Here is a 26,470-nt window from a genome sequence, read left to right on the forward strand (position 1 = left end):
TTGCAGGGATTCTGTTGGGAAGAAGAACTGTGGACGTTAGAATCTAGGGACTGAGTCTCCCTACCACGTCAGTACCTGTAGGCCCAAATCCGCCCAGCTCACAGTGCCTCACCTGAACTCCTAATCTTTCTAGAGTTGCAGGTGATTTTAGCAAACCTAGAACATGAACCTCTAGTGCCCAAGGGAACTGTGGAAACAGATCATCACCTTTAATTTCTCTCTCAATCATGTCCATAGTAAACAAAAGAAAGACAAGAAAAAAGTTTACAATATTTTTATTGAATCTAGCGTAGACTATTTTGAAGCAGGTATCCTGCGATACGTAAACAAATACAACTGAGCTACGTAATCAACATTATTAGCAGGCTGTATATAATGAACAACCCAACAATGGCAACTAATATATCTATCTAGACCTACCCTCACTACGTGAGCACAGGGCTATATTAGTGATCTCTTGGATTAGCAATGACCCCATAACTGGCGTGTGTAGTTAGGTGGTCCGCATCATAGGTAATTCTGGTGCTGATGCACCCATCCCCCATTGGAGGGAGTGGCTCATACCATGCATCTTGAAGCAGCTACAAGTTCATGGGACAATTCTGAAAATGGGTCATTATTGGACTCATCAAGAGGTTCCTGTCCACAAGAACAGGCAATTGCAGAGTCAAAAAGACATCCAGTGCCCATTCGACGGGGCACCATAGGCAATGAAATACGGGTTCATGCAGGTGAGCCAGGCAGGTTGGAATGACAATGACCAGTCAGTATATAGTTCCTGAAGCAAAGGGACTCCAAAGAATCATATTATGCGCTCACGGCACTGTTAAACCAGTGGTAGGTCCATTACCAATGGGCTTCGAAAAGGAACATCCATTGCAGAGTCACAAAAATATGACCAAAATGCCACAAATTAAGAATAATACCAAGGGGATGCCCCCGGACACACTGGAAAATAGGGAATGGATAAAGGCCAAAGATTTTCTGGAAGGTACTGACTTACCCAGTTCTGATTATTTAAAAATATGTGTTATACCAACAGTATTGGAAGCTTTACAAATTCGGTAAACAAGCTTGCCAAAATGTAATGGAAGATTTGTGTTCAACAGGACTGTATTTTACTGGACGTCCTTGCAACCTGCAGTTCAAAGGTTTCTCGGACAGATGTTAATGCTACATATTTTTGAAACAATAAGGCTTTGAGTTGGCTTAGGTTGTTAAAATCTGCCTTCAAAGTTGGAATTGAAGGCTTCAACGAAACCTCATGCGTTGGTGGAAAAAGCACATTATTGCAGTAGGTCACTATCCGGGAGACCGATATATGGAATCCGGGCCTTCATTCTGCAACAGTCCTGGTCACTTAACATTAAATAGCTTACATTTGAAAGGACTGTAATGGGAGGAGATTTGAAGGGGCTAGTATTCTTTTTAGAAAACAGGCTGAAGTCGCTACCGAAGAATAACATGCGTCATTAACAGTAACGTGTTTACAAACAAGTGGGTGACAGACAGAATAGTCACATTCCTTTCCAGTAAGAAATACCTCTTTTTCAGCGCCCTCACATTGGTAAGAGAATGGTAAAGACAATAAATCTTGAATAAAGCTCCCTCCTAGGGCTTCATATCTACCCGCAGGGAAATGTTTCATGCAAGCTGTGAACTGGAGTATTGAAACTGGCAAAGATATTGCACCATGTATTAATCACAGGGCAGAGGGTGTCTCTCCTAGTGTGAATGGGAGCTGTTCTAACTTCTCGAGATGTAACATTTGGTAGGTCGCAACTTCCTTGGCCATGAATCATTTACGTGTCGGGTTGAAAGGCAAGAATAGGTGCGTAGAATTGAGGTAATGCCAGTGCATGTGGCCACATTTTGAGGACCTGAATTGTTCAACTAAACTCCATTAGGAGGGAAATATGTTGTTTTACTGTAGATAGTGTGGAATGTTCCAACCACTGTTGGCAACATTTCTCTACCAAATAGGTGGTGACTATCTCTAAGTGTTGCGAATGAGAGTAACAAGGATTGGGTCTGCTTGCCTTAAATCCCGGTGTGGAATTAAAACAAGCATTGGCATAGCCAATAAGTCTCGCCTTTGGGACCTTATAAGTGTTTTGCCAGACCTATTGGCTTTGCCAATGTGTTTAAGCTATGTTGTAGAGTTTGTAAGTTATGTATCCAGTTAATAATGCACATTAAACTTATACTTCTCTGGAAAGATTAGACTGGGCACCGGTTTGGAGGATTACATAAAACCAGCCTGCCAGGACAGGGATGTCAAGTTCAGTGAGTAAAGTGAATATGGCTGCAAAATTGGCAGGGCTGATTTGCCATTTATCAAAGCACAGACACACCTTGTCGGATGTAGGCATGAGGCTGTGGGGTTTTATGCCAATCAGAATACCCTGGCACAAGGATCTAAACCTTACTTTAGTAGGTCAGGTGATGGGGCAAAGATCATGGTAGCAGGCCGGTATGGGAAGATACATGTTTCATCAATAAATGTTTTGTGTAACAAGCAACGTGCGATGGTTAATTTACATGTATTGGTGACAGCTGTGGGTATGTGCTAACTTTTCTGACTCACTAGGAGTAATCTTTAGGAATAATTAAATGGGGCGGCTAAAAAAGCGCTGCACTTGTGTTTCACCAGAAACGTTCTACGACCGGGGAATGAAGCAGCTTGTGCCAAAACAGTATAAAAACAGGGGCGATAACAGATGCAAAATATTCTTTGCAGAGTTAGTTAGCACTTGTGTATAGCACAATCTGCCATGAGTATTGAATCGCATGCATTGCAATCGCAGATTCTTTCGATTTCGAATTGTTTATATTGACCTGTAGGGTTTACGTTTTAAGACTTCTGGAACTAACTTCCATTGGAATCTCGTCATGTAGTAAGAATGAGGTCGATGCATGTGTGGCGCGTGCCACTGCAGATTTGCAGTCGCACAGAGCTTAAGATAACAGATGTTACTATTATTACTCTAAGCCTTGGACTTTAACTTAGAAAAGTGTCCCTTCATCTTAACCCTGGCAGTAAGTGCTGCAAGTAATTAATCAGGCTAAGAGGAAAAATATGCCACCAGATAATTAATGCTTTCTTTAATTTGCTGGAGAGTTAGCTAATATATTATTATTTTTCAGACAATTTATTTGTCCGTGCTTAGAATATTCCTTTCTTGTAAATTAGAATGCATAGTGGGCGATATCGTTTTAAAGAAAACTTATTATTAATCCTGCAAAATAGATCAGTGCGTTAATTCCTTGCTGCGGCCATTTGTGTCACCTGGAAAACACACAAAGGTCAGCAGAGCCAACTAACCCATTCAACCTTCCAAAGTCGATAAACTGAGCTTTCTTTAATTTGCGAATTAGTATTTAAAGAACTTGGAAACTTGTGATAGTAACCAATGTATAGAAAAAACAAATCGATAGTACTTTTTCTTTTCTTTTTTTTTTACATTGGGAAGGTAACATCCTCAGTCTTCTAAAGAGCCCAACGCTGGTGCTCCCAAATGCCGAGGTTGCCAAACGCCAGGGTCTGGCTGCCCAGTCTTGAGTCCCGCTCAAGCTTCTTTCTTTAAACACCCAACACTTTCTGTCCATTTATGCAAGTTCTCTCTCTTCACGCTTTCTTCCTTGGTCACTGCTTTCCTGTCTTTCTCTTCCTTCTCCTTTATCTATGTTCTGCATTTGTTCCTTTTGCGCTGGGTCAAAGCATGATGATGATAAATAAGTCCAAATCTCTAAAAATGAGCGCTGGTGCCTACCACCAGCACAAATTAAGCCCTGGCTGGCAAGACGTGAACACTATCGGTGCGAACACGCAGCGTTCACACAATTACCCAGGCACTGAGTGAGGTCTATGGGCGGGAGCCCCTTGGGACCTAGGGGTTAACCACACAGGGTGGATCGCTTTCTGTCTAATCTCGGCTAAATTGCAAGTGTGTTCTTCTAATCTCCCTGCGGAACTGGGCATCGATTTCTGCGCTATTATCCGTCCTTGAGGTGGGAGGCCCATCGCCCAAGAGTATTTGCGGACCCGCGCAACCTCGCGCTAGATTTTTTTTTGTGCTGGGGTCTTGGGGAATTCTTGGTTTCTGAAGAAGAGAGCGCTCCTTGATTTGAAAAGAAAAATAAACCCACCGGAAAACACTGTTTGAAATAAGAGCATTTACTCCCATCAGAAACCAAGGGTGTGATTGTATGTGAGAGAGCTGAAGGACAGGAGGTGGGAAACAGATAGGATGCCTCAAAAGGGCATAAAGGAAATTAGGCTTGGAGAGGTGCAAGGGGGGTAGGGTGTGTATCTGGCTCCAATGTACAGAGTTCCGCCACACTCTGGACGACTAGAGCTTGATTCACATTTTGAAAATGCTACCAATAAAAACAAGCCCACACAAAACAACAAGATGTACTCCAGTGACCTGCAAGAGGCAAAGACGGCAGGCTTTAAAAAACAAGCGCTAGCCAGACATGCAGACATCCGCTGTTTATTTTTGCATCGTGCTTTCAAAAGTGAAAGCGCGATGCAAAAACAAACACGCGGCGCCTTGTCTTTTTTGTCCGGCCCAATCAGAGAGCCAGACTGGCTCGTGCAAGGCAGCGTGATGAAGCTACTGATAAGAAACTTCGTCACGACAGCCGTAATGCAGGCGACCGAGTCCTTGGAGGCCATCCAAAAAAGCCAAAGGGCGGCAACCCAAAACCCTCCTTTTCAATGGGAAGCCAGCGTTTAACATAAACACTGACACTACCCAATGAAAATGAGGGGCGGGGCTCGAGTCCCCTTCTTGAAACTGACTTGTTCAGTATAGCTCTCGCAGGTGAGGAGCGCATGCGTGCTCCAACGCCAGGCGAGACCTAAAAACGAGCATAACAACCATTTGTGTATACTGGCCACAATACCCACCCATTTGGACCTGAAAGCGTGCACTTAAATCTACCATTCTGTAACATACTATTGAGCTGTTCTTCAGTGTAATGTGTTAAATGTTGGAAATTGTCAAATCAAGCAATGGGAGGAATGTTTGGTGATTTAATGTCTCTTAATTTTTGCCAGTCCTAGACAAGTAGTCTGCTGAACATTATCATTCAGAAAAATCACCTATGCTGGAATTAAGCAGGCTCAAAACAAGATGCCTGTTCCCTGAACTTGCGAAGGTTTTGTACCCCACATTGATTTGATGTTAATGGTATCCTTCCAATAACCATACCCTTTCCCTGCTTATTGTTTGACAAACAAGTCTGTATAAATTAGCTTGGTTTGTGTGAGCATATTTTATTTAGTCTAGAAAAATATGTGAATGTATCCCTATATGTTTTGTAGCTCCCTTATGGGGGATTAGAACAATGTTCCTATTGTGTATAATTAAAAAGTGTGTGTTGAACACTAGCTCGATGTAATAATGATGTCAGAACATTTCACCATAATTAAAGTACAATTACATCACCCATAGAAACCCTAAAAATATAAAGAGTCTGCAGTATTTCTGCTGGACCAAAGATATAAGGACCTTATCCCAAACAATTCCATCAGTTACTGGGACAGCTGAAATGTTCACAAGGTACATGTCTCTTTTTAGCTTATGTGAAGATGAGTGAAGCGTTAACACTTTGCCAACCAGTTCTGTGGCTGAGCATTCTGGAAGGTAATGGCCATTAATCAGCACAAAGAAAACAGTCAGAAATTCAATCCAAAGAAATAGAAAACCCAAGGAGAGTGTTACCCAAACATTTATCCAAAGATGGACCAGATACTAAAGGGAGAACCAAAGTGGGCCCAAAAGGTCAATCGCTACTGGATTATTTTCACCCCGTGAAGTAGGGATGTGGCCCCTTTGTTTGCAATTTGACCTTCGGTAAAACTGGGACCCAATACTTATAATGAGATTGCTGATCAACCACAGGGTCAGATTTTCCTTTGCCCGGCAAGGGGATTAATTAACTGAAGAACTGCTTTGAGCACCGTTTTCAGCACACACAGCATGTCAGAAGCCAGCACTGTACAAAATAATTAAATAAGTAAATGTTTTAGTGGCATACTTGTACCCTGCATTTAATGCTGTTGCCTCTATACTTGAAGTTGAGAAGGCACTTGATTCTATTGATTGACTTTTCCTACAGTACACACTCTGGTATTTCGGATTTGATGCACATATTAAGTAAATAATTTTTTTTTTAATGCCAATCCCCATACCAGTGGACCACTAATGACGTAGTATTCAGGCAGTTTACTATGTAAAGGGGCATTAAGCAGTAGCACACACTCCCCCTGCTCCTTTTGTTTTCCATTCATATGCTTTTTTATGCCAAAACGTTCCATTTTTTTATCAAATTATAGGTGAGCTTGACTGCCTTTCAGGCTTCCAGGTCAGTGGATGTAAGGCTGAACTAATCCTCCTTAAACAGATTACTACTAGGCCTAATGTAGATCCTCACTTTTAAATATTGCCCCAGTGTTGGGTCTTGTGAGAAAATTACCTCCATCACTGATAGCTTAACTGTACCAAAATCCCTAAAATACATACATTTATCTATAAAGATCTAGTGATTTAATTGAAAGGTGTTTAAATAAAGGTGCTGCGTAGCCACTTGTTTGTGACACCTTGGATGATTTCAGGTTTTCGAGAGAACCCTATTTTCAAGCCTATTCACCTCCCCAGTCCCCTGTAGTACCTTTAGGTGATTCACAGCAGTGTGTGCTCAGCTTCTCAAATGTCACTGAAAATAATGAGCCTCCACGTGTTTTGGGATTTGGACATTTATTGTTAGTTTTCTTACTTCAGGAACTCTGTTTCCATGTGTGTTTTGGTAATGTGTTTAGCACGACACACAAGATGATGGACGGAGTGCTGAACCTTTTCAACCTCTCACCCCGGGCAAGGGATCTGCATTGAATCCATCATTCTTTTGCTCACTATGCTACCCCAGTTTGGACCGAACCATTTGCAGATCAGTCTTGACTCTGTTCCTCATGGGAACAGCCCAGCCCGAAATGCTAGACCAAGTCCTCCCTGGTCCAGAAACAAGCATTCTGGGACCGGTTTCGGGGTATCCCCCCTCATCAGCCAGTCTAGCTTGAATCCAGTGGCATGGCGAGCAAGGGACCCATGTCTGGGCATACCCTTGGCCACTTAGGGCGAGGATATGCCCACATTTTTATATGGGGTGACACATGATCTCTTTTAAGTAAGTGGGTCTCTTGTTTGAAGCACACATCCTTCACCATATCCATGAGTGGTTGCAGGAATCCTACATTTTTAGGTGAGGGAAGTAGACCCCCTTGCATTATCAATAAACCAAACCATTCACTTAAGTGGTCACTCAACAGTAGATGTAGATAATTATCAATTAACACAGTTTTGTTGATGTATTGCCTATCATATCAGTCTCCCTACTGCAGTCTGCTCATTAAACATGTAGCCCCAACAATCTCTCCCTTAATACCAAGTGGAATAAACTATCCTAATAGTAACAAAATCAAAGCTTATATCTACTGGGCTTCACTGGGGCAGAACTTGACTGTCTGACCTATATACATGTTACCCCCAATCCTGACCTTATGTGTACAGGAAGGGTTTCTGATTCCCAACTTCAACTCCCACCCCCCCACAAAAGTCATCAGAGTGTAGGGCCCTTCTGTAGTGTTAACTTTTTCTTAGCAGGCATGAATTGGATTACTAAGATACACTTTGAAGGATAGTCTTTCCTTTGTCGACTCCTTGCTTGTATTATGATGAGCCTTAGGTGTACTCATGGTTAGTTCTCTCCTGCCTTGTTCTGTTCTATGTCATGTCCACAATGTCGTCTACTGCCTGCCCACATTTTCCTGGATGGCACTGTCTGCCAATGTCTCACTTTTCCTTTTATGTCACTTTAGGGTCTTGGGACCTGTTTTGTGTTTTTGTTGTGGAGAATTAGTCACCACAGAATGGGATGATCCCAGCAGTGGAGGATTATAGTTCTCCGAAGGTAATCCATGAAATTCCTTGTTTTATGTAGTGTAGTCAACAAAAGTTCTTGATATGTCTTAATTTGGATTTCCTTGAGCAGGGCCTCACCTTCTGCTTTCACTTTGTCCATAATTTCTTTATCAGGATGACATACATCCTTGTTAAGTTGTCTTGAGGAAGTTATCAATTGGGATTAAGGGAGGCTTAGACAGATGTAGTTCCTGGGTGAATACATGTCCTCACATTCCTTTCCTCATAATGCCCCCCTAATGGGGATATTATTCCTCTTTGACCTATTCTCTGGTCATTCTGCTGTTTCAGCAGTTTTATATTTTTTATTTCATGATCCTTTCTACGTGCAAGTTTGGCTTCCTGCCTACATCTATTTCTTCCATATAGTTTTTATTTACCTTCACTCTATACAACATGCCATTCAACTCTCTGCAAATGTTCAACATTTGCCTCTTAAATTCCAAGCACATGTTTCTTCCTCCTCTTTAATCATATAGTGGAAAGAATCCATCTTTTTGATGATCCTCAGAAAGGGATGTGAAGCATTAGGGATTTGCAGGCAATCTTTGTTCAGGTTTACGGGCAGTGACAAGGTACCTGAATACTGGAAGGCTGCAATGGAAGAAAGCATATTTTCGACTAGCCGTTCTGAAGACAGAATGGATATGGCAGGAAGGGTTGCGGATCCGGTGCTGTTATGTACATTTTACTTGAAATACAGATTGTTGCCCACTGGTTAGCTGAATTGTTAATCAGGTGTATTTGTGAATTATCAAGGGTGGGCCCTGATGTTGTTCATTAGGGTTCCTGTGTTAGCATTCAGGGTCTCTTGCCATACAGTGCAGATCCTCTGTTAAACTATTATTTATATTTGTATTGATGTAAACCAAGCAGAAGCAATGTTAGCATCATGTAATTGGCTACTTTGCTCACTCAAGAAGTCAACTTGGTTCCAAGGGAATCCTGTCCTGTCAGTGTGCCAGTTTCCCAATGCCATATGCTACTGTAACACTGTCACTCTCCTAAAGATTAGCACAATCTTCAGATTTTGGGGACAGGGGAGTTAGAGGAGACTATTATACAGTTAACCCTTCATCGCAACAGCTCTGCTCATCTTTTCAACTAATTTTGTTGCACAGTATGTTCAGTGGGACTGGATTCCCAGTGCTAACCAGCAGGTCTAAAACTTTGCAGCAGGTCTAAAACTTTGCCATTTATGCACAAGAGTGGGTTGTGCCATTATGTCCTAGTTTCTTGTACTGGTGTTTTGGTTATGGTGCGTGGTTCACCCAGTCAGTCTTTGGCAACCTTGGATACACCTTACCCCCCGTGTGGTGGATGGTTCACCTGTGGCACCCTTACTATACTGCTAGTTGATGGAGGTGTCTGGTCTAAAGTGCACTCATCTCACTAGGTGGTGCCAATAGGCTTTATTCTTTATAGCTGGAGGGAAGCAGGCCTAGCCCTAATTCCTCATCTTTTTTCTCTCCTTTGGCCCACATTTTACATTATCAGTCGTTGTGCTAGTGTTAACTGGCAGGTAGCTATCAACAGTGCAGTGGTGTATGGCAGCATCCTCCCCCCCTGCGAAGCTGAAGCCTTCACTTGCACTTCAACCCTGGCTAAAAGATTTTCACTAGTGTGCAAGCTTATCAAAGGCAGTAAGGTGAGCTGATGTGCACATGGTCTGGAAGGCATGGTGCTCTTGGTTTGTTCTTTTGATTTTCACAAATGCCGACACCAGAAAGCGTGTCCTGCTGGTGCACAAGAATTTCCCCCACCCCATTTGTGACAGGTGGAGTCAAGAAAATGCTTTAAGTCTTGGTACTCAGGGGCCTTGTGATAAGTAAAATGAGAAATCATTCTTTATGTTGTTAATTTTAGCGAATGGCCATGCCCCAGTCAATGATCACCTGTGGAAAGAAGCTTCCCACGCCATGAATGCCCGACACTTGGGGCTATGAATGTTAGCTGTTTAGAGACACTTCTATACCTTCCCTTTACTTGAGTTCCTGTCCTATCCAGAGAGTCGCAGCTGCATCATTTCACTCTGATATGTAATCTTTAGCAGCCGTGTATATTGTGGAAGCAAATTCCATCGCAACAACTCTCATCCTCCATTACGCTTCTCTGGACAGTTGTTGTCTTGTAAGCCCTTTTAACACTAAAAACACTTTAACGCTAACTGCTTTTTCCCTGCACAACACCTAGTAAACTAGCTTGAGATGCCTTATTGTAGGATACAGGGTGTGCAGATCTGGTGACATTAAGGTGAAACAAGGGCCTTCATATTGTAAGTTTGATCACCTGCCCCAACAGTTTCCCTCGTTTTTTAATGAACATTTGTTACGTGCTGATATTTGAAGCCTAAGAACTCTTGTTTGGAATCATTCATTGATTAATTTTGTATTTTTAATAACATAAATCTTTGCTCACTTCCTACTTTGGGTTTGAATGCAAGGTATGTTTGCTTTCCACCCCCCACAAGGGTTGTGTCTAGACTTCGTTCCTACATATCATTGCATCAAAGAACTGGGTTTCTACAATAGCAAGCGAGGGCACCCCTCTTCCCCCATTTTGGTTGGATTGCGCTGTCCAACCTCCAAAATAGGCACCACAAACCTCATCAGGTTATGTAACCATTATGAGTTACCCCACACCTATAAGGGGTGGCTAAAGAGGGTTCACCAGGTAGCTCCCAGAAGAATAGAACACCTACTCTCTGCACCCAGATCTCTTAGCTGCAAAGGAGATATTCAAACTTCAGTTGTTTTACCAAAAATATAGCATGCCAAATACTTCCGTGGATCTCCGGTCCAAGGCAGATTTTCTGTTTAGATTTCAGCAGTTCCTGCAATGCACATTATAATCACTGGGATTCCTGGTTGTCTTGCAGCCTGCAATAATCCAAATGGCCTCCGCATATGCTCAATAGGTCTAACCATCAGATATCCAACCTCTAAGCCAGGATCTCCTGATACTCTCAAAGGGATGATTCAACATCTAACTGTGTGTCAGTTGTGATAGAGACTTCTAACTGCAGATTCCTCACTGTGAGAAACTTTCTCAGGTGTCAGACTGGATCTGGAAACTTTTGAGCAGTACTTCACCAGGCCGGTAGGTGATCCTGTGCAGCTCCACACTGATGCCATTTCGTTCTGGAAATGCGCGGGTCCTGTATAGGCGGCACTCTCGCATGCTTTCTTTCCGCACCACCAGATGCAGATCCAGAGCTACCTCTCTTCTCTAAGACACCAATTTACCTCTTAAAATTTAAAAATTCAGTGTTCAAAGGAAGGGTCACCTCCTAAAACAAGAGTTTTTAAACCCAGCAATGACTGTCACAAACAGATGACTGTGACAGATCCTCATCATGTTTGCCTGCAGTGCCTGAGATCAAGCCACGTAGCTAAGGGCTGCAGTGACTGCGCATCCATGAACCTTGATATTTTCCCTGAGACGGGCCTCCTCTCACTCAGTGCGTCTGCCACTGAGGATATTACATCCTATGCAGTGGTTATGCACAGGGCAGCTGATGTTCTTGAACCAGAGTCACCCACCTTAGAGGTTAAAACCCATGTCTTGATAAATGTGCTCCAGCGGGGCAAACATCTGCTGAGCCCCTTCTGCCCTTCAGTGAGGCACATACAGGTACCTTTTTGGGGGCTTAGGACAAACTTTGCTCTGGCCCTCTGATCAATCACCAGATTTCATGATGCCACCACCCTGCTCCAGGCAACCTCCATTTTTGTCTCCGCACCCCTCCCTGAGAGCTTGTCTGTACAGGTGTCCAAATCCAAACACCTTTCTGACTTTTCCCTCCTCCCCAAATAGGGAGTCCAGACGTGTGGAGACCTTTGGGAGGATGGTATATGTTTTCACCAACTTGGCCCTTAAGTATATGAACACCAGCTGCCTCCTGGGCTGCTATTCCCATGATTTTTGAGATTCAGTGGCTCCAAGGTATCCAGATGATCTCCGACCTGTACTAACGTAAGCTATTCAGGACACTTGCGATTGGAATGGAATGGAATGGAAAGACATTTGTAGAGCGCGTGGCCACCCAGGAGCGTCCCAGCGCTAAGAAACGACACGGAGGAAGCAGAGGAGCTAGGGAAACAGAACGGTCTTCAGTTTTTTACGGAAAGCCAGATGATTGGGGACCGTGCAAAGATGTAGTGGCAGAGCATTCCAGAGTTTGGAGGCATTATAAGAAAAGAGCCAGCAGCCACATCTAGACTTCTTGATCCTAGGGACCTTGGCAAGGTACAGGTCATCTGACCGCAGTTTCCTATTTGCTTTATAAGGGCGTATCATGGCTGAGTTAATAGGAGGCCCGATCCCCTGCATCGACTTATGTGCCAGGCATAAAGCCTTGAATCTAATACGTTCCTGCACTGGGAGCCAGTGGAGGGAACGGAGTGCAGGTTTTGCCGATTGTCTGTTGGCGGCTCCAGTCAGAAGTCTGGCGGCACTATTTTGAACGAACTGAAGTTTAGAGACTACTGAAGTGGGGGTGCCCAGATATAGCGCATTCCCGTAGTCCAGTCGAGAAAGTATGAGTGATTGCACCAGTACTTTTTTTGCTTGGGAGGGAAGAAGGGCAGAACTTTGTGGGCCATTCTAAGCAGGCCATAGCAGAGGGCTGCCGTCTTCCTGGCCTGTGTCCTCAAACTCAGGTCCTGGTCCAACCATATGCCCAGGCTCTTAATTTCTGACTTCGGGACCAGGGGTGGACCCATGCCAGAAGGCCACATGGAACTGGACTTAAAACTAAGGGGGTTGTCCAGTATCATGATCTCGTTTTTACCACCATTAAGCTTGAGCTGGGACACATCCATCCAGTTTGAGATGTCCTCTAGACTAGTATAGAGGGCATTGTTTTTTCGATCTGCTTGGTTTAACCCAACCACCAGTTGCGTGTCATCGGCATAGGTAACCATCCGGATTCCAGAGGGGGCTACAATGGCTGCCAGAGGGGCCATATAAACATTGAAAAGGGTAGGGCTAAGTGACGAGCCCTGCGGGACTCCGCCCAGCAGAGAGGAGGGTTTGGATGCAATATTCTCCTCAAATACCTGCAAGGTTCTACCCCCCAGAAAAGAGCACAGCGATTGAAGCACTATGCTAGTTACTCCTATACTCCTGAGACACTGGGCCAGAATCCTATGGTTCAACCTGTCAAACGCTGCGCTCAGGTCGAGGAGTAAGATGGCTGACGAACCTCCTGAGGCAAGAATTTTCCTACTTTCCACCACCACTGCTAGCAGAGCCGTTTCAGTACTCAGGCGCGGTCGGAAACCTGTTTGAGAGGAGTGGAGCAGGTTGTGTGTTTCGAGGAATCTGGAGAGGGTTTGATTAACATACTCCTTCAGATTCCCCATCGACACTCAATTAATCCAGGATTAAAGAGCCTGCACTGGCTCAAGGTTAGGGAAAGAATTCAATTTAAGGACCTGGCCATTGCCCATAGGGACTTCTGGAAGACGGGCGTGGCCATTAGCCAATCACTGATCACCCCCTACCAACCGAATAGACAGCTTCGATCAGCATTTTCCTTCCTCGCCCTACTGCCCAAGATCAAAAGAGCTAGGTGTGGTGGCCGCTCCTTTGCCTATAACGCAGCTAAATTATGGAACTCTCTCCCCCTCCACTTGCGGGCAGAGCCCAACCTGCTACCTTTCCATAAACTTTTAAAAATTCTGCTCTTCAACAAACCTGTATAGTACCTAACTGCCTCCCTGCCCGCGTTTATCTGCAGCGCTAGGACGCCTCAGGGTAGCTACCGCACTTTACAAATGGTCTTTTCATTTCATTTCTCTGTTATCTTACCTATTCCTGGCAGAAGGGAGATAGGGCGGTAGTTGCCCAGATCTGCCGGATCCAGATTGGGTTTCTTAAGTAGGGCTTTCACCATGGCCCCTTTCCAGTTAGTGGGAACTATTCCTTTGGACAGTGAGGCATTGATCAGATCCGTCATGTTGGGGGCTATAATTGAGGCAACCTGTTTCAGAATATTAAGTGGTGCCGGATCATTAGGTGATCCGCTCTTTACCGAGGACAACAGGGTGAGAAGAGTTTCCTGAGACATGGGGGGGGGGGGAGACCTCAAGAGTGTGTTCGGAGGGACCGGGGTCGCAGTCAGTCTGTGTGTACGGGGACTTGCTAACTTCATCCTATTGCGGCAGGGATTCCAGGATACGCTGAACCTTGGCTGTGAATTATTCTGCCAGTTTGTTGCACCGTTGACCAGAGGTGTCCGGTGCTCTTCGTGGGACGGGGGCTTTAAGTAATTGTTTAATAATAGTGAAGGTTTCTTTGGGAGAATTAGCGGCTGATAAAATCCTACCCTCGTAATAGGAGGCCTGGGCTCTTCTTAATTCTGCTTTATAAACGCGGATAGCTGCCCTGTAATCCAGTTTTTTTGTGGGTAGAAAGTCTTTCCTCCACTGTGATTCAGCCAAGTTTATAAAACGTTGTGACTTAGACACCACCGGTGCCATCGGGCATGCCATTGGCACCAGCGTCGCCATTAGTTATCACACCCGGCTGTGGTTAACTGATTTTATCAGGTGATGTCCAGTCATCCCGTATTGACAGATCCCACCCTGTTTGGGGACAAGGCAGATTCTGCTCTAGAGTGGATTCAAGGAGGGAGGGCCCTAGAACGCTGCCTGGGCTTATCTCTACCACCTTGCCAACCACATCAGCCTTTCCCTTCGTTGCTTCAGCAGAGATACCCCATACTGTCAGCCTATTCATCACCACCAAGGGGCACAGCAGTTTCGCAACTGCGGCACCCATCATGCCCGGAGTCAGGGTCAGTAAGCTAACTACTCCACCACCACCCTTCCCCAGAACCCACCCAACAAAACCCTTTAGCATGTGCTTTGTGGACCACAGCAACCTGGTTAGAGGTAGGACCTGATGATTCTTGCCAGGTTGGCAGCTTATCACTTCGGACAGTTGGGTCCTGCAGATAGTCCAGAAAGGGAACACCTGTCCTTTCATCGCCACTCTGTCGTACCGCTGGAAATGGCTGGGCACATGGAGGGATATCTTTGGTGGTAAACCACCTGGCAGGATCTTTGAATTCCAGGAAGGACAAGTTCAGCCATCAACACCTAGTGGATCACAAATGGCAGTTATACCGGAGGTGGAGCAAGGTCTCTTCCGTGAACTGAGAGTACCTTGGTTCCTTCTACTTGCCACCGTTTAAAACGTACAGTATCAGCAGTTCTGTGCACTGATGTTTCCAAAGTGTCTCTCGCTAGAAAATGTATTCCACCTTGAATGGTACTCAGCACTCCTGTACCCCTTTCTGCCAGTACCACTCCTTTTCAGAGTTTCGAAGAAGATCAGGTACGACCGGTCCCAAGTCATCCTGGTGGCCCCGGATTGGGCACGAAGGGTATGGTAACTATATCTCCTGGGCTTGAGCATTTGTCCTCATATTAGACTGCTCCTTCTGGAGAACCTGCTGTTGCAACAACAGGGCAGCGTTCTGCACCCGGGACATCGCAATCTCCATATTCATGCATGGAGATAGAGCAGCAACAGATAAACACTTTGACCTTCCTCCAGAGGTGGTTGATGTCACCTTGGTAGCAAGGCGTCCCGTGACAAAAACTGTATATTCCTGTCATTGCAACAAATTTGTGGTGTGGTGGGGCACATGCCAGATTGACCCACTCCAGGCCAAGCTATCTGATGTTCTGTTGTTCATTTTGTCTCATGCCTGGCAGACTATGCTTTGGGCACAGTTAAGGGGTATCCTTCGGCTCCTTCTGCCTTTTCAGGTTTTTTTGGAGTAATAAGAAATGGTCAGCCATTTCTTATTACTCCAAAAAAATCTTTTTGAAATAAAGACGACATTTGAAAATTATATTTTGGTTCTTTGGACTGCTAGATACGTGCACCCCCATTTTTCTTTTTTTCTGCTTTGATCTGGAACACAGTAACGCCGTTCAACGGCTGGCGTACGGGGTTGATTGCACGACGATTACTCTTGTTTAGAACTGATATGAGGTGCGGCAAGAAGGGCCCGCCGTTGCTGCTATTAGAATATTGCTCTCTGTGTCAACCTGCCATACACCACCTTCTTCCCATACAAACTGGTTCTGTGCACGCAAGCATCCTTCTTACCAAAATTTGTGACACCATTCCATGTCTGTCAAATCATCACGCTGCCAGGATTCTATGCTCCATCTCACCCCTCTAAGGAGGAGGGGAGACTCCATCTCCTGGATCCCAAAAAAGCTCTGAGTTTTTACATCAGTCGTACCAAAGATCACTGGGTGGACTATCAGCTCTTTGTGGGCTTCGCTGGAGCGAAAACAGGCAAGGTTGTGGAGAAGAGAGTCATTTCCTATTGGATTGCACTCTGCATCAAGATCTACTGCGTATTGGCCCAGAAGCAGCCTTCCGACGGTCTGTGACCCCATTCTACCTGGGACAAAGCTGCTACCACTGCATTGGCACATGGAGTTCCTGTGCTGGTCATCTGCCATGAGGCTGTATGCGGCTCCATACTTTCATGAAACACTACTGTCTGGACAGCCAGGTTCGCCGAGGGGGGCATTTCCCCACTCTGTCCTATGCTGGTTTGAGCTAAATCATAGACCACCTTCTAATAGGTACTGCTATGGTATCTTTTCCAGAGGTGAGGAATCTGCGGTTAGAAGTCTCTATCAGAAGAACAATTTACTTACCTTCGGTAATCCAAGTCTAGGAATCCGCACATTGGTCAAATCCAATTTACTTTTGAGGCTCTGCATCTGGGGGCACAGATAGTCTTGAAAGCAGTTGACATTAGCACGCTGGATTGGCGCCCTACATAGGCCTCACCACGTCTTTTCTGAAGTGGAACAGCATCAGTGCAGAGCCACATGGTTCCCCATACCAGCGCATAGAGGTACTGCTCAAAAGTTTCCGGATCCAGTCTGATGAATATTCAAAAGGTGAGGCATCTGCAGATAGATAGAATACCAGAAAGAGCATTACTGAAGGTAAGTAAAGTACCTTGTTCATCTGGTCCAAGGAGAATTCTCTGCAGCAGTCTCACCAACTGATATCTCTACTTGAATGGCACATTTGTGCACCTCATTGTTGATGTAAACTTCTTCCAGTTTGCCACATTGAACCAGTGATAGCCTTAAAGTGGTGCTGTATATTTTACAGAACTGTCTCCTCATCCAGTAGTGGCCTTTACACTAATGTCTTTGACGGTCACTTAAACGGAAACATAAAATAATAGCTTTTAAAGATGCAGGTGTGATCTGGTGGAACACATATTAAGAGATGTTTTGTTTTCTTCAAGAAGCAGAAATTGGTTAAGCAGCTGCCTCTGGAAAATATGTGCTTGGAAACGGACTCTCCAGCACTAGGTCCTGAGAAACAGGTAGAGCTCACATTTTATTGTACTTTTCATACTAGTGTTTTTGAGGTCATGCCATCCTTGGTGTGCAATAGACATACATTTGTTCAAAGAGCACGCACAAACTTGTAAACCTGTTTGAATTTGATAGATTTAGTACCAAGACCTCACAAGTTATTATGAGTGACACCGTGTTTCACGTTTACGTAAGATCATTTATACATTTATTTTTAATGATTCCCAGAATGCAAGATGCAATCCATTTTTCTGTTCTGCAAATTGAACTTGAGAAGAGCTGTACACCACTCAACTGTGTCAAAAGTTTAATTCCCTCTACACCGACTTGCTCACACACATGTGCACACTCACAGCCTCTAGAAGAATTCACAGCCTGGCTTCCCATCTGTTTCTGTGCTACACAAGTCCCAGTGCTTCAACACATACATGCAAACATACATAAACACATACATACATACATATTTATATACATTGACTTGCAGTTAGAAGAGTTCTATCTAAAAATGGTCCAGTTTCTGCAAGGTACACAGTCTTTATAAGAAAAACGCATGAGGGATCCTATGGAGGAGAACCATGGGCCTTATGTCCGTAGAATGCATTTGGTAAAAGTGGTTGCAATTTGCGCACCAACTTTTACTGAAAGCATTGTTTTTTTTTAAACCCAAGTATGTTCCAACTTGTTGGTTCGCAAAATTCCTATTCATAGGGGGTCGCAATTTGAACTACCTCATTAATATGTGTGAAGTAGGTTGTAAACTGTGACCCACTACAAATCGCTGCCATCACTGGGATGGTGGCCTGATGGGGTCAGCAGACCACCATGTCTGTGATTGCTTTCAATTGAAGCAATATATTTTTTAACACAGCTTGTTTTCCTTCAAGTAAAAACAGGCATTGTTAAGAAAGAAAAAAAAAAAGATACGTTTCAAAAACGTTTTTTACGAGTAAGCAGTTGTCCCAGGGACCACTACCTACTCCTAAAAAATATGTTTACAACATTGACCAAGGGAAGGGGATCCCAAGGGAAACATTCATGCTTGCAAATGGGTCTCCACCTCCTTTGAGGTGTCAGTAACCTATCAGTGATTTGCGACCACAATTGCAGTCGCAAACCATTGATACATACCATAAGAAATTACAAATTTGAAGGGACAACCTAAACATACCTATTTCAATTTGCGATTAACAGGTTACCGAATCACAATTTGGGTTTTGAACATACTGAAAAGCTATTTATAATTGCAAAGACTCTAATTTTGCAAATCAGAGGCTTTGCGACCACAAAATAGTTGAGAACATAAGGCTCCCTGTTTGAATGTTTTTACAAGCAGATAATTATTGTAAATATTTGCACACATAGCTTATGCGTGTGTAGCAGGGTATTTCATAGCTTTATGTGCAAAACAGTAACATGAACCCTAATCTTTCCAGGTAGACAATGCTATATTTAATTCAATGTGCATAATGTCACTGTTACAGTGACTACAACGGGCAGAAAAGCTCTATTAAGTCCATCTTTCCCTTTCTTTGACCATTGCCATTGTGTGTGTCTGTTCTTTCTATGGGTCTTTCTTGTTACTTTTAAAGCATATTCATAGTGAGGGATGTTTACAAAACTGTACTTGAGAGAGATGGGGGACAATTAAAGACTGCATGACTGGGCTGGGGTATGCATGGGGTCCGAAAGTGGACAGAGGGAAAATGTCAGTGTAGAAGGCCTAAGGTGCTTGGAAGTACTTAACTTGAACTGACAAGGTGTTCTTCAAGAGATGTGTCTTTATTTTCTTTTCCTGAATGTCAGAAGTGGTTCCGCAACCCCGATATGTGGAAGGAGGATGTTTAAAATTCTTTACACATGCATTGAAAAGCTTGTCGCCTAGTTTTTTCTTTCTTAGATTTTGACGTCTAGTCTGGTGATATCTTGATTTCTTGCGTTGCACTGGCATTTTTCAGTAAGGAAAACAGAGGTTTTGAGGTGCAGTCCATGCAAGTTCATTAGAGTGGCAATGAGGTGATCAGTTTTTTCAGAAATGAAATGATCTGAGCTACACGGGCTTAGGGCGCCCTTCAGTCAGGCCTCTTTGAAATCTTGGAATTGCCAACATTGAGATGAGAGAGAAGCAGGGTTTGAACTGTGGTTTTGAAATCTGATTATCCGATGTACATTTGTTTTCTGTAGAGCGTGTTAGTTGAAACATGGTATTTTGGGTTGTCTTTGCTAATTGTTTTGAAGGAGTGGTAATCTCAGGTGATTTGAATCCATACAGCACTATGTCGGTAAGCCTTTCTCTGATCTAAGCTTGTCAAATTGCATTCTCAATCAGTGTTAATATAGTTTTAGTCAGGTTCTGTTTGAGGTAGCTGCTAACATCTGGGTTTGAGTGAGGCAGATGTTGTGGATGTCCTTACCTATGAAGATTTTCCAATACAGTTTTGTGGCTTTGGTGCATTGATGGGTGGCAAGGAGGACTTTGGAGATTCACAGGAAGTGGTTTGGATCCCTGAGGTACTCTGGAGGTAACTTGCAGACATTAACACCCTTATGCATCAAGCCAAAATCCAGTCGGTAAAATACCGATTCCTTATTAGCTCCCGGTATTAAGTAAAAAATACCCAATCCCAATGCATCAACCCAAAAGCAGAAATCGGTATTTAAGGAATCCTTAAATAGCGATTCTTTAAATAGGGATTCCTTAAATACCGATTCCTTAAATAGCGATTGCATTTAAGGAATCCCAAAGTGAGATTCCTTAAATGCAATGCATCAAAGTTAAAAAATTAGCGATTTCGCTAATAAGGGGAGCAAATTACCATGAAGATGAACTGCATGGTAATTTGCAAAAACTTTGAAAAATGCACTTTTGTGCATTTTTCAAAGTGTCATGTTGCGCACACACATGCCCTTAGAGCATGTGTGTGTGCAACATATGTGCACATATCATTTTCAGGGGTGCAACAGGGTGTCCTTTTGACACCCTGGCACCCTTGAAAGTGCTCCAGCTATTAGCGAATCGGTAATACCGAATCGCTAATACAGAATGGCTTTACATTCATTCCTATGGGCCTCCAAGCCCATAGGAATGAATGGGTAGGTATTCCTTATTACCGATTCGGTATTACCGATTCGGTAATAAGGAATGTTAAGGAATCGCTATTTGAATAGCGATTCCTACATGCATAGCCTTTTGCTATTCCTTATTAGCGATTCCTTATTTTTCGCTAATAAGGAATCGCAAATGCTAATGTTGATGCATATGCCCCTAAGTTTTTAAAGTGTGTGAACTGGCGTTAGTAGGACTGAGAGAAGGATAGCCATTGAATTACTATGTCCAAAAATGCCATACTTTTTTTGTATAAGATGTTGTTCATATCTTGGTAGTCGATTGTTGTGAATGTTGATTACATGGCCAGCAAGATCACGAAGACAAGGATCACCTTTGGCATTCTTGAGAAGGCTGTTGTTTATGTCTTCAAGGGTTGTGGCATAAGTAATCATTCATGAAGTGATGGTCATTGATATAGTACTACAGTAATATGGGAGATACTGTCTCAATTTTCTCCAGGAGGGGTAGGATTCTGCTAGGTCAGTAGTTTGCAAGATTGTCAGGACTGAGGGATGGGCTGTCTTTCAGAGCTGTAAGGATGATCATAAATAGTGCCTTGATGGTGTTGCTTTTGGGAATATTGCATGATTAGGAACCCCGGGTGTCTTTTTGGATCTTGTCCGTCTTATCTGTGAAAAATTGATTGACGGCATTATTTAAAGCCTTATGTATTAGTCACAACTGTAATAAAATGTATTCAAGTAGGAAGGTGCTTTCACTTTGACTTACTTTCTTATGTTTTGTTTTACCTTCTTTTGTTTATAGGTGAGAAACGAGCCGAAGAATATTTGCATCTCAGCAGAATATATTGCTAAGATTAAAGCAATGCCAGTAGAAAAAGTTATGGAAGTGACAACACAGAATGCATTAAAACTTTTTCCAAAACTTCAGAAGTATATTCGAATATGATCTCAATTCATGCAAGATCTGTAAATAAAATATAGTTGACATACAATTAGTTTGCCACTTGAGTAAAACCTCACTTGACGGACCCCTATCTTATACTGGTTTGTTTTAGATGGAATGCCTGGCAATATATCTCATTGGCTACCAAGTTAATTTATCATTAGTTGTTGTTCCTTACAGGAAGTGAGACAGTGCTGCTTCATGGAATTGGACATTTGCTATCTGATATGCACCCTATATTCAGAATCGAAGGTGTTGGATGGAATATTTTATAATAATGTTTACTGTGTTTCCTAAGCATTGTATTGAATTTAGGGCTGATCCTTAAGTTTGAGGACCACCACAGAGTTTAAACCTTCAAACTACAATGTGTTTATTTTTACTCATTGTTGAAATACTTGAAGCCCAATGCGTACTTCTTTTAAATCTACATTATTTTGAAGATTTCCAGGAGTACACTTGTCTTCCTAACCCAGTGTGTGAAAATTGCTGTAGGACAGACACTCTAACTGAGTAAGGAAAGTTTGCATTTGCATATTTTTCCTATTTTAATTTTTCTCTAAGTAGTAAATGTTTTTTTAATGTTACAAAATCTTTTCTTTAGTTCCTTGAAATAATAGAGTTGTTAGACCTGGCATCCTTGGTGTGTTTTTCCACATAACTTTTTTTTGCCTCAGGCCTCTTGTTTTGACGACTGTTTTTGCTGGCCTTAGGACTCAGCGCATTTTACCATTGCTAACCAGTGCTATAGTGCTTCTGCTGTCTCCTTAAAACATGGTGGAATTGGCATATTTAATTTACTAGTCCCTAGTAAAGTGGCACTACCTCTGCCCACGGCCTGTAAATTAAATGCTACTAGTGGGTCTCCAGCTCTGATTGAGCCACCTATTTAAGTAGCACTTTAAACATGTCTCAGGTCTGCAATTGCAGCCTTTATGTGCAGTTTTAAACTGCTATGACGGACTGGCAAAATAAACCTTTCCCAGGCCTAAACCATCCTTTTTAATACATACAAGTCACCCTTAGGGTAGGCCTCGGACAGCCCAGAGGGCAGGTTGCAGTGTATTTAAAAAGTTGGACATGTACATTTAACCTTTACATGTCCTCGTAGTGAAAAACTCTTACATTTGTTTTTTCACTACTGGAAGGCCTACCTCTCCCATAGGATAATATTGATGTTACCTTATTACATTTTATAAGTGTCATTTCCAAATGAGAATAGGTAACCAGTTTGTTTGGTGTCTTTTAAATTATAGTGAAAAATCCTAACTTATGTGAAATCAGATTTTAAATTACATTTTGAAAATGCCACTTTTAGAAAGTTAAAAGGCAAAGGCGCCTACAAGGGATTCATTTAACAATTGTTATTCAAAATCACTCTGTCTTAGTTGGAGTGACATCTAATAACCACCATCAAAGAGCAGGGAAACTAAATTTTATTTAGAAGAACTCCGCAGCACCAATGGTACGGTCGTGGAGCTCAGGCTAGACGAGTTAGTTTTACTAAAACTTTGTTTCCCTTCTCTTTGTGTTGGGATGTCATTTGATTCATATCGTTTGATCGACTCTGTGAACTGAAGATTTATCTGTTTAGACTTTTAAGTCTTCTACTCAGTTATTTCATTAGGGGGTTAAGAAATTGCAAACAATTGGCTTCTGTCCTGAAGATGGTCTCACTGATTTAACACAAATAGAGACCGAAACGTCGAGGCTGAACCCATTCTTCCTTGTCTAGTCATTGTTAATTGATAAAATTTACAGGCTGAACCTTATGTGTAGGTCACACCCACTGGTTTGACCCAATGAAGATGGGTTTTTATACATTGAGAATCAGAATATTTTTGTATGTTTAGCATGTATGTTTTCTGTTGTCAATGTGTGCTTTGTTTTGATTATTATGATTTCTGTACCCGCATTCCATTGTTTGCATAATGTAAAATTAATTATCTTTTTTGATACACCTGTCTGCAGTAATTGTTTTCCCTAATGTTTTTTGTGAATCTATCCCCCCCCCCCCTTCCCCCCCAAACTTTTTTTTGTGTTTTGTCTCTGATGGTGGTTATTAGATGCCATTTCAACAAAGATAGAGTGATTTTAAAGAACAACTGTTAAATTAATCCTTTGTAGGCGCCTTTATATTTTTACTTTATTACCCAAGCCCACAAGGGTTGTTTGGGTTGCCCATTACCTTGTGACTCTTTTAGAAAGTTGGCATTTTCTTGCCTTAGCCATTTGGTGCCTGCAGCCTGTCTATGGATCACATGACTAGTTGTAGTTGCCAGTTGAGCTTTATGTATTCCCCCTAGACAGCCATACACAATTAGAAGCTTAGGTGTGAATGGATGGGCCATCTCTGATAGGATAAGAGGGAGAAGCTGGACGTCACCCACGAGTTAAACTTGAATATGCTGTGTCCTGCCTCCACACAAAGGGCAGCATACCCCCTGTAGTTAGTCTGGAGACAGGCACTTCAAAGGCCTGCCTCTAGAATCTTCGCCGCACTTCAAAGACACAACTTGGTATAAATACTGGACCTCAGACACCACCACTTCAGTACACTTCTAGACCTGTGGATACTCTGCCAGGAAGAAGAACTGCTGTGGTGCTGAAAGGACTGCCACTTTGCTGGACTGTGCTCTGAAAAGACTGCTGTTCTTTTGTGCAAACCTGCTGCCCTGTTGCCTGGGTGAGAAAGGCTGAACCTGCATCTCCTGAACCCATAACCCCACAGTGACTCCAAAATTTAGTTGGCTGGCCTCCTGATCTGAAGCCTCAGGGACATAACAGGCTTCCAACAACCTTGCACCTAGACTCTGCCATCTGCGAGTCTACCCTGCAAAGTTATGCCAGCCCAGTCCTGGACTCTTGGAAGTGGGCCTAAGGTGCTTTGCCAGCCTCTGTAATCCAGCAAAACCGACGCATCTCTTCTGCTGCGCAAACCCAAGCATAACCGACGCTTCACCACTGCTGTGCGGATTGGACGTATCACCAAGATCCACATCGCATTACAGCCCATCGGAACCCCCGATGTGTGATGCACCATCAGCGCAGGCCCTTGCATCACTCATTGATGGCAGCCTCTACGACGGACTCCACCCCGAAGCTTTGCAGCTCCTCTGAACTGACGCATCACCTCGACTGCACAACGCATCCTTGATGCAGACTTTGCATTTCAAGCCCTCCTTGATGGGATCCTCTATAACGAGACAAGACCTCTCACCGCAGCCTCACCTGATCTCGTAACTAATGCATCGCTTCCTCTGTACGATGCGTGTTCAACGCGGATCCCCGCAAATTTTGCAAACCAGGGTTTAAGGTACTTTGTGCAGCAGGTCCTACTGGGTCCCTATGGCCAGCCTGGGTTCCATGGCAGTTTGCATGAATTTGTGACTTTGTCCTGGTTCGGTACGACCAGGTATCCAGAGTTGGGGTTTTGTGCTTTTGGCACTATTTTCACAAAAATCTTTTAAATGGCATGTAGGGTTGAGCATAGGTTAACTTAGGGTTAGTTTGTTCCTCATCCTGACAAGGATTGTGGTTGCTTCTTCTCCAGGCTTCACACCCCAGTCAACCAACAACCCAATTTCTTACAAGGGTTGTTTGGGGAAATTTCCCACACTAGCCCTTTGTAAATGTAAGTTTAGAAGTACAGTCAGGGTGGGAAGGATAGTGCAATGTTTGCAAATACAAGTTTATAACTGTGTGGGATTTCTCAACAGTTGCATTTCTGTTCCTTTGTCGATCTCAAGAGAGTTCCCGTATTTCTGCCCCATGAGTCCGCTCTGACAGCGGATAATCTGTTGGATTTTTGTAGTGGTATTGAAGAAAATGGTAAAATTCAGATTAAACTGCATCATAAGTTTGGTCAATTCTGGTGATTCCTAACAGGGTAAAAAATAAGATTTACAAACAGAATTCCTTGTTGTAAAACGTTTATGATCAAATGCAATATAATCTCTGGAGCGATATTGAAAATAGGGTGCTCTGTGTGGCATTGCCGTCACAGGTTCCTTGGCAGTTTCATTGCTGCAACAGAGATTTTCCTGGGCCCTCCTCTTCAGCGAAGCTTGTATTTATTCCTCGGTTTCACTTGTGGCATCAGCAGAGGGGAGAGACTTTCAGGCCCACCTTCCCTCCGTTCTGTTGCTGCCTTTCTCATCGTGTACATGCCCGGGGGAGTGTTTTGGGCTCTTCTCTCCACCACCCCTGAATTCCTTTCAGATGAACCCTTTTTCTGACTGAACTTTGTTGCTTATTGTACACATTATGGAATTAAACAGCTCTCCTTTACTGAATAACGACAGTGATGATGGGGAAGCATCTAAAACGTATTTAAATGACTTAATTCGTTCCTCCGTTGAACAGGCCATTGCAAGCTTTATGGAAAAGATGTAAAAAAAATATTGAAAACTCTGTAATGAGCATCATGTCAAAGACTGCGGTGGCCCATTCTGCGAGGGAAAGCAGAAATCGCAAAAGTCTGTCTTTATCTGTAAAAAAGAGACAAGCATCCATCTCTCAATCCTGAAGTTGCACTTTTGAACAGTGAGGTTTCTCCCAGGCCTCCTACGAAGGAGGGGAATACCGCCTTTGTATTCCCCTCCATTGTAAGTGCAAAAGTAAATCTAAGAACGTTCAAGACGCTCCCTAGCAAATAGTGATTTTCAATATATTGGATACTGATGATGACATGGGGGATCCAGATGACAATACTGATCATGTCTGGTTCAATGATCCGTCTCCTACCCCTCCGAAAAAGTCCAAACTTCTTCCTTCCTTGTCTGATTCTTTTCTGGCCCAAGCGGTTTTGGCTCCGGAGGGCACTCCCATGTTTGATCCAACCCTCATTCACTATCCAAATTCAACAGCATGGTTTCCCGCTGCCCATGTTGGGGACTATATATCCTCTAAACTGCATCTTCCCCTGGACAAGCAAACTAGGACTAAGTTAAAATCAGAATACCCTAGGCCTTCTCTTCCCTCCAATATTACTGCTACTCCAAAACTGATCAGTCATTACTTCCTTTCTTGCAGTTGCCCCTTTCATCTTCTCCTTCTTGCTGTCTTATTTCCAATATGTTTCTTTGTTTCCATGC

General features: G+C 43.3%; 1 protein-coding gene across 6 annotated transcripts in view; it reads left to right on the forward strand.

The window, feature by feature from the left end:
- Window positions 1–23,327, forward strand: part of TATDN3 (TatD DNase domain containing 3) — a 173,823-nt gene extending 150,496 nt beyond the window's left edge. For 2 of the 6 annotated variants that reach the window (XM_085612875.1, XM_085612878.1), the window contains exons 9-10: window positions 17,296–17,370; window positions 21,234–21,423. In XM_085612875.1, coding sequence (XP_085469001.1) covers window positions 17,296–17,370; window positions 21,234–21,377 — 219 coding nt within the window. In that variant the 3' untranslated portion in view covers window positions 21,378–21,423. Of the gene's footprint in view, window positions 1–17,289; window positions 17,371–21,233 lie in introns of all 6 variants that reach the window. The other 4 variants (XM_085612876.1, XM_085612877.1, XM_085612873.1 and 1 more) reach the window with 4 other exon arrangements.
- The last annotated feature ends 3,143 nt before the right edge of the window (window positions 23,328–26,470 follow it).

Source organism: Triturus cristatus, chromosome 6 (assembly GCF_964204655.1).
Source record: "Triturus cristatus chromosome 6, aTriCri1.1, whole genome shotgun sequence".
Lineage (NCBI taxonomy): Eukaryota > Metazoa > Chordata > Amphibia > Caudata > Salamandridae > Triturus > Triturus cristatus.